Source organism: Salvia hispanica, chromosome 1 (genome assembly GCF_023119035.1).
Source record: "Salvia hispanica cultivar TCC Black 2014 chromosome 1, UniMelb_Shisp_WGS_1.0, whole genome shotgun sequence".
NCBI lineage: Eukaryota > Viridiplantae > Streptophyta > Magnoliopsida > Lamiales > Lamiaceae > Salvia > Salvia hispanica.
Genome location: NC_062965.1, coordinates 4,743,519 through 4,751,946, shown reverse-complemented (window position 1 = coordinate 4,751,946; position 8,428 = coordinate 4,743,519). Strand labels below are relative to the sequence as shown.

Genomic DNA, 8,428 nt, shown 5'->3' with positions numbered 1-8,428 from the left:
CGAAAATTTTGATTAACAAATTAATAGTTTAATATTCATAGAGAATATTCCTAGATTTTGTGCTGACAAAATTTTGTGGACCAAAGGTATGTTGGTCTAATGTAAGGTTATTTGCTTTTAAATAACATTGAAACAGAAATTTGGGCTTCAAACTACTCCTACGAAATACTACTACTCTTATTTAACAGTTAAAATTTACTACTACATCATATAATCTCAAAAATCAAAAGACCGTAATTTAGGTAATTGAGATTCTTTTATAATTTCGACATTATTATACTTATCCGGTTTCTTCCTTCCAATTTATCCACTTTTAACTTTCACACATTCAAAAAGTATATTTAGATTAATAAATATAAATATAAATATAAATATAGGTTTGTGTTAAAATGACAACTCCTCTTAAAATGACAACGTGACAACGCTTATACAGCAATATTATAAACGTTACACAGCAATATCCAACACGTTAGACAGCAATTTATAGATTGTTGTCTAACGTGTTGGATATTGTCTTGTTTAAAAAAAATTGTACCTTAAAGGCCAGCAGTATTGTTTGCCAGTCTTTTTTGGGGGTTTTTTTTTTTTTTTTTTTTTTGCCACGTGATCAGCTTATTATTCGTCCACGTGTACAAATGATTGGCTAGGAATTGTGGTATGGTGTTATTTTAAGGGGTGGTGGCACCCTAACATGCCCCTATAAATATAAATATAAATATAAATATAAATTATAAATCATCCCCTCGTTTTTTTTAATATTCCGTTAGACTCATTTTTTAATCCCATCTTGCCTCGTTTTTAAAATTTTAATTAAAAATTTTCATTAATTACAAGTACTGTTTTATAGTTGAAAAAAAATATACAAACTCGCATTTTGTCACTGTAAGGACAAAATATTGAAATTAGCTAAAGTTAGAACCGCAAATTATAATCAATTTATTTACTACTAGTCATAATGCGGCTACATAGATCTACTGTTCTACTATAACAATTTTATCATTAAAATTTAGAAGCTCGTCTCCAGCTATTGAATTGAGACGCGCATGGAAAATTATGTGTTATTTTGCCACTTGAACATCTTATCTTTTGGACTAGGACAAAGTTTCATACAGATCTCCACATTGAATTGAAACCTAAAAATGAAAACAGAGCATTATAAAGAGTTTTGATAATTCTTATTTGAATTCGTTATAAATTATAATGTTTTCAATGTGAAACAAATTTTTGCTGATTACACACAATGAAAAAAATGAGGCTTTTTTTTTTTTTTTTTTTTAATTTTGAGAAAAGAGGGAAATTTGTATTTAGGCCTTCCAATTGTAATCGAGAAATTGAAGAAACAAGTGTTTGGGATGCTACTTGAGCGGATACAATAAGTTAAAAAATTGAAAAAAAAATACATTCCTACGGGCAAATAAGAAGATACTTTTCAAGACAAACATCCAAGCTATTCCAACGCATATGACGAAAAAATGAGGCTAATGATTATAGTAATAGCAAAATGAGTACTACTATGGAGTGAAATTTAATTTTTATAAACGTCTTTTTTGCCCCTTTGTAATCTTGCTAGGCGACAAAAATTCAAATTTGGACGAGGAAATCAATGTAATAAATGAATATGAATATATGATGAAAAGTAATTATATTATGGTACTTATCAAGTAATTAAATTATGGTACTTATCAAATACTCCTACAATGTCACTACGGATGATGAGCATTCGTAATTATCATCTATAAACACACACGTGCAAGGGGTGTGTTAATTACTAACTATTTAAATTGCTAACTCTGCTAACTCATTAATGTTGTGTTTTAAAAATGTCAATATGGTGACATTAAAATGTCAAACACATAATATCAACACATTATATTGAAGTTTAACAAAATTATGTGTTGACATTTTAATGTCATCGTGTTGACATTTTTAATACACTGCGTTGATGAGTTAGCAAGTTAGCAACTTAAGAAAGTTAGCAATTGATCACACCCCCACATACAAATATAATAAAAGGGGAGTGTTATATTGCTAACGCAATACCTAATTGCTAACTACAACTAAATAATAGCCATTAGATATTCAAATTAAGGGCCTAGATCATCAACCAAGAAATATCAATACGATCAACAAAAACGTCAATGAAGCCATACGATTAATTCCATAAAATATCAATAGGGGTATTAATGTCAATTAACTACATATTTAGTTATAACTAACTTTTAAAAGAAATCCCAAAACTTCAAATTCATATAACATATATCAAATTAAAGATAATTTTATAAGGATTCCAACGATATCATATATGCATATGTTCCGACGTCAAAATTTGAAAAAAAATTCAAAAATTTTTCAATTTTTTCGTAAAGCAGAAATATCAACATACTATATAAAATATGTCAATATAATACATGTAGAATGTCAATATAAGCAATGAGTTAACATTCTTAAAGCATCGTGTTGACATTCTCAAAGCATTGTGTTGATATTTCTCGAAACACTATATTGACATTTTCATCTAAAACCCTAATTTGACGTTTTTTTTAATCTTTTTTTATTTTATTAATAAAAATGAAAATTACACGTGGCAAATTGTAGACCACACGTTTTCTAAAATCCTATGACCTTACATTAGTTGTAGTTAACAATTAAATGATGAGTTAGCAATTGATCACTTCCCTATAATAAAATATGGATATAAATAAATTAAGAAAACAATAAATTCATCACCTACACAATTATGTAAAATGATATTCTTTAGATAGATGTTAATTATTTTAATCTAAATTACCAAATTTCAAAATAATAATAAAAATGTGTAAAAAATAATTTGGTTCATCGTTATGTTTGGTTTTTCAAAATCAAATCAAATCGATAGCCTTTTTAGTGTTTCGCGTAGCATTTCATTACATAAGGTATTCAGTAATTTATTTAATCCAATTTTTTTTATTATAAATAATGATAGTTAGAGTTTTTTTTACCCTTTGTGACTTATTTTACCCCATTTTTTAACGGAAAATATGGAGTAAATTATTAGGCATAGTCTAATTATTCAATAGTCCAGTAATTAATAATAGTACTAAGCCAAAAAATTTCATCTCTCATTTTCACAGTCACCGCAGACACGGAATCTGGACTGCGGACGGCGATGGGGTCGGCTGACCCCACCTCCCTCCGCCGAGAACTTAGTGACGTGTCGTCTCTTTTTTTTTTAATACAACCTCCGTCCCTCAAAATTTGCTACACTTTGATCCGACACGGATTTTAAGAAATGTAATAGAAAGTGAGTTGAAAAAGTTGGTGGAATGTGGGTCCTACTTTTAAAGTATTAGTTTTATATTCCCTCCGTCCCAGAGAAGTTGGCATACTTTGAAAATGGCACGGGATTTTAGGAGGTTTTGTTTTGTCTGTTAAATGGAGAGAGAAAATATAATTTTTATATTCATGTGAGAGAAAAAATTTTCCAAAAAGGGAAATGTGACATCTTTTATGGGACAAACTAAAAAAGGAAAGTGTGCCAACTTCTCTGGGACGAAGTGGAGTAATAAAATGTGAGTAGGAATGAGTTATTGGAATATGGGTCCACTACCAAAAATGGTAAAAGTAAAGTGTATCAGATTTTCAGGGACGGATCGAAATAGTAAACTGTATCAAATTTTCAGGGACGGAGGTAGTACTATACAAGATACATACGAAGTTCTCCATTTTTTTTCACTAAATTTTGTCATAATATGAAAGCCAGCAAGCAACCACCACTTAATTCATTATGAAGGCAAACTCACCCTGCAAATCACCGTCAATCACCGGCGCTGCTGTAGCCGGCCACCAACCTAAATTCTCCGGCCTCAATCAACAAATCCTCAACCACCTCGTCAAAGACAAAAACCTCCACCAACTCTCACAACTCAACGGAGCTCGCGGCATCGCCGCATCCCTCGAAACAGACCCCGAAGTCGGAATCACCGGCGACGAAGAAGACCTCGCCGCCCGTCACCAAGCCTTCGGCACAAACACCTATCCCTCTCCTCCCACAAAGACCTTCTTCCATTTCATACTCAAAGCTTTCAAGGATCGGAAGATCCTATTCCTAGTGGCATCCGCCGTTCCCTCTCTAGCCTTCGGCATCAAAGAGTACGAAAGCGGCATCAGACTCATCGCCGTCTTCCTCGTCATCGCCCTCTCTGCTTTCAGAAACTTCACACAGAGCAGACTCAACGAGCTCCCCATTAAACTAAGCAGCAATATATCAGTAGAAGTCGTTAGAAGCAGAAGAAGACAAAAGATCTCGATATACGACGTCGTTGTGGGCGACGTCGTATGCTTAAACATCGGAGATCAAGTCCCTGCAGACGGCCTTTTTATCGAAGGCCACTCTCTGCAGGTGGATGAGTCTAGTATGACCGGTGAGAGCGACATCGTGGATGTCGATATTCGTGGCAATCCTTTCCTATTTTCCGGTTCGAAGGTGGCTGATGGATATGGGAAAATGGTGGTGACGAGTGTTGGGATGGACACTCTGTGGGGGGAGATGATGAGCTCGATATACCAGGATGCCAACCAGGAGGCGCCGCTGCAGATCCACCTCAATAAGATCACTACCTCCATAGAAAAGCTCGGTTCAGCTGTGGCTTTTCTGGTTCATGTCGTGTTTCTGATTCGATACTTCACCGGGAATACCAAAGATGAGAATGGGGAGAGGGAGTTTAATGGTACAAGGACTAAACCGGATTATGTGATCAACTTTGTTGCAGATATTATTTCAGCAGTTGTGACCACTGCTGTGGTTGCTATACTTGAGGGTTTGCCTCTTGCTGTTACTCTCACTCTTGCCTATTGTATGGAAAGGATGATGGCTGATGGGGCTATGGTGAGGAAGCTCTCCGCTTGCGAGACCATGGCTTCTGCTACCACCATCTGCACAGATAAGACAGTTACTCTAACTATGAACAAGATGAAGGTGACAAAGTATTGGTTAGGGAACGACTCATTTGAAGGTAGTCTTAGTCTGGGGAGCTGTGTTGTTGAGCTGCTCCGTGAGGGCGTCAGCCTCAACACGACGGGTGGTGTGTACAGGTCGGGAGAAACGCTTGAGTTCTCTGGTAGCCCGACTGAGAAGGCGATCCTGTCTTGGGCTGTTACGGAGCTAGGGATGGAAATGGAGGAAGTGAAGAGGGGTTGTGAGATTCTTCATGTGGAGGCATTCAATTCGGAGAAGAAGAGGAGTGGTGTTTTGGTGAAGAGAGATCATGAATTTCATGTGCATTGGAAAGGAGCAGCTGAGATGATTCTTGCAATGTGCTCACATTACTATGATTTGGAGGGTAACAAAAAAGATTTGAATGATGAAGAGAGGATGAATTTCAATCACATCATTCAAGGCATGGCTGCTTCTAGCCTTAGATGCATTGCATTTGCACATAAACAGAGTGATGAGGTGAATCTTGAAACAGAGAAGAATATTCAAGAAGATGGTATGGTTCTACTAGGCTTAGTAGGGATAAAAGATCCATGCCGGCCCGGTGTGAAGAAGGCTGTTGAAGATTGCCAGTATGCGGGTGTTGATGTGAAGATGATCACCGGTGACAACGTGTTCACGGCCAAGGCCATAGCCACAGAGTGTGGGATACTCCGTCCGGGCCAAGACCAAGACGGATGTGTAGTTGAAGGAGCTGAGTTCCGTTCGTACACGGATGAGGAGCGGATGGAGAGGGTCGAGGGCATCCGCGTGATGGCAAGATCCTCCCCATTGGACAAGCTCCTCATGGTGCAGTGCTTGAAAAGGCTCCGCCATGTGGTGGCAGTCACAGGACACAGCATGAACGATGCACCGGCATTGAAGGAGGCCGACATAGGCCTAGCGATGGGAATCCAAGGCACAGAGGTGGCGAAAGGGAGCGCTGATTTAGTGATCTTGGATGATAATTTTTCGACTGTGGTTAAAGTCTTGAAATGGGGTAGATGTGTCTACATCGACACACAAAAGTTCATTCAGTTTCAGCTGACCGCAAATATTGCGGCGATGACCATCGACACCATAGCGGCGGTCTTGTGTGGGTGGGTGCCACTGACGGCAGTGCAGCTGTTGTGGGTGAATCTGATGATGATCACGCTCGGGGCGCTGGCTCTTGCCACGGAGAAGCCACCGTGGGATCAGCTAATGGAGAGACGGCCCGTGGGGAGGCATGAGCCGTTGATCAGCAATGTGATGTGGCGGAATCTGATGGCGCAGGCGGCGTACCAGATTGTGGTGCTGCTGGTGCTGCAGTTTAAGGGGGAGGGTGTGCTTGGGGTGAGTGAGGGGGTGAAACATACCATGATATTTAACACTTTTGTGCTGTGCCAGGTGTTTAATGCGTTCAATGCGAGGAAGCTTGAGAGGAAGAATGTGTTTGAGGGACTGCATAAGAACAAGGTGTTTGTGGGGATTGTGGGAGTGACTGTGCTTCTTCAAGTGGTGATGGTGGAGTTGTTGAACAAGTTTGCTGATACTGAAAGGCTGAGTTTGGGAGAGTGGGGAGTTTGTGCTGGGATTGGAGCACTTTCTTGGCCTATTGCTTGCCTTGTGAAGCTTATAATACCGCTTCCCGACCCCATTGCCCACCCATGAAACTCTACTACATTTCATATGATAATGTAACTAGGGTATGATGCTCTTTGACATGTCGTCTATTTTGGTCAGTAACAGATCTAGAAAATTTAAATTGGGAGTGCAATAAAAATTACTTGTAAACTTTTCATTATTTAAAATGAAGAGTCTTAATTAGATATATTAATAGGCAATTATTTTAGTTTAGAAAGAGTTTTTAATATATTAACATAAAATGCATATACTTCCAAATTTAAGGGTACGCTTGAGAAACTATAGATAATAGTAGTAATATTTATAACTAACCATACATATTTTATTTTATTGTGTACAAAAAAAATGAGACTTAAATAATAAATTAGTATTATATTTAATCATACATTAAAGTACTATAACCAATCATTTGTAACAAAAGTAAAACAATTAATAAATGTAAACGGACTAGTGGAAGAAATGAACATCACACAAGGAGAACAAGATCTCGAAACATATTGGCGACACTTACACATGACATGGATCGATGCCAACATCAACCCGTCGGCTGCTGTGACAAGGGAATTGGGCAGTTACGACGGTATATAGGAATCTATGCATTTATTATGAATGATGAGATAAAAAATAGTTTTGACAAATAATTCATTTATCGCATAAGAAATTACTTGGAAACGAGGGAGGAGCTCAAGGGGCGATTTTTTTAAGAGTAAAAGTCAATTTTGGTCCTAAACATAAGACCAAATTACGAATTTGGACCAAAATATTCACTTTTAGAAAAACATGTCCATAACAAATGAAAATATCGACGAAGTAGTCCTTTTTTTTAAGGTTCCGTTAAAAAACTAACGGTCAACGCTTATTGCACAGTGACATGATCGTTAGTTTTTTGACAGAACCGTAAAAAAAGGACCACTCTGATAAGTATTTCATTTGTTATGGACTAAAATTGACCTTTACGGTTTAAAAAAATAAAAATAAATTAATAATGGTTGTACATTTATCCGGATGTTGATTCGAATCCTCCATTCTATTGGATAAGGAAATTTATCAATTAAGTTGATTGTATAATACATCGTACTATTTTTTTCATAATTTAACAATTTATTCAGCACAAATTTATTGATTTATTAATTAACAGTCTATTCAGCGCAAATTTATTCTTTTATTATTAAAATATTTACATATCTCAAATTTAATTGATCCTTCTTTTCTTTATACGATTAAAATAATAACGGGCTCGCTAGTAATTTCCATTAATAATCACATTCACAAAACTAAACTCATAAAACAATACTAGTACTCGTATTAGCTAATTCTTTCGAGCACAATTATCTATGTAAATAAGATTATTGCGTAAAGGCGTGTGATCACATAAGTAGGAAATAGAAGAGTATTTATTAAATGTACGAATAATTTTGGTCACAAAACGAATATAGTTTAAATATTTCATTCATAGTTTTCTGTACATTTTGTGCAGACAAATTTTGTGGGCCGAAAGTAGTTTAATAGATCCGTTCGTCCTTAGGAGTCTTATTTCTCGGCGTCACAAATTTTAAGAAATATTAAGAAAAATGGATGGAAAAAAGTTTATGAAATGTGGGTCATACTTGTATATATTAGTTTTAAGAGTAAAAGCCAATATTGGTCCTCAATATATGACCATTTTATGATTTTGGTCCTAAACTTTATCTTTTTGATCTTTTGGTCCTGCACATTTCAAATCGGATCACAATTGGTCATCTGTTAACAATTCCGTTAAAAAACTAACAGTCAACGAATTTAATCTCAATTTTGACCAAATTAGATTCTAGATTTTTAATTATGTTTTACTCCCTAATTATTTTAGTAAAT

General features: G+C 36.1%; 1 protein-coding gene across 3 annotated transcripts; it reads left to right on the top strand.

Moving 5' to 3' along the window:
- The first annotated feature begins 3,734 nt into the window (after positions 1-3,734).
- On the top strand, positions 3,735-6,666 carry LOC125202012 (putative calcium-transporting ATPase 13, plasma membrane-type). Of its 3 annotated transcripts, none has more exons than XM_048100322.1 (2): positions 3,735-6,253; positions 6,341-6,666. In XM_048100322.1, exons 1-2 carry the CDS (start codon positions 3,764-3,766, stop codon positions 6,602-6,604), a joined length of 2,754 nt encoding a protein of 917 aa, XP_047956279.1. In that variant the 5' UTR covers positions 3,735-3,763; the 3' UTR covers positions 6,605-6,666. The 3 variants fall into 3 exon arrangements, with proteins under 3 accessions (XP_047956279.1, XP_047956280.1, XP_047956281.1); XM_048100323.1 differs by having other exon boundaries at positions 3,735-6,261; positions 6,341-6,572; XM_048100324.1 differs by having other exon boundaries at positions 3,735-6,666.
- Positions 6,667-8,428: the final 1,762 nt, after the last annotated feature.

Excerpts from the sequence above, each read along its gene's own strand:
- LOC125202012 (XM_048100324.1), top strand. The coding sequence starts at position 3,764 with ATGAAGGCAAACTCACCCTGCAAATCACCGTCAATCACCGGCGCTGCT.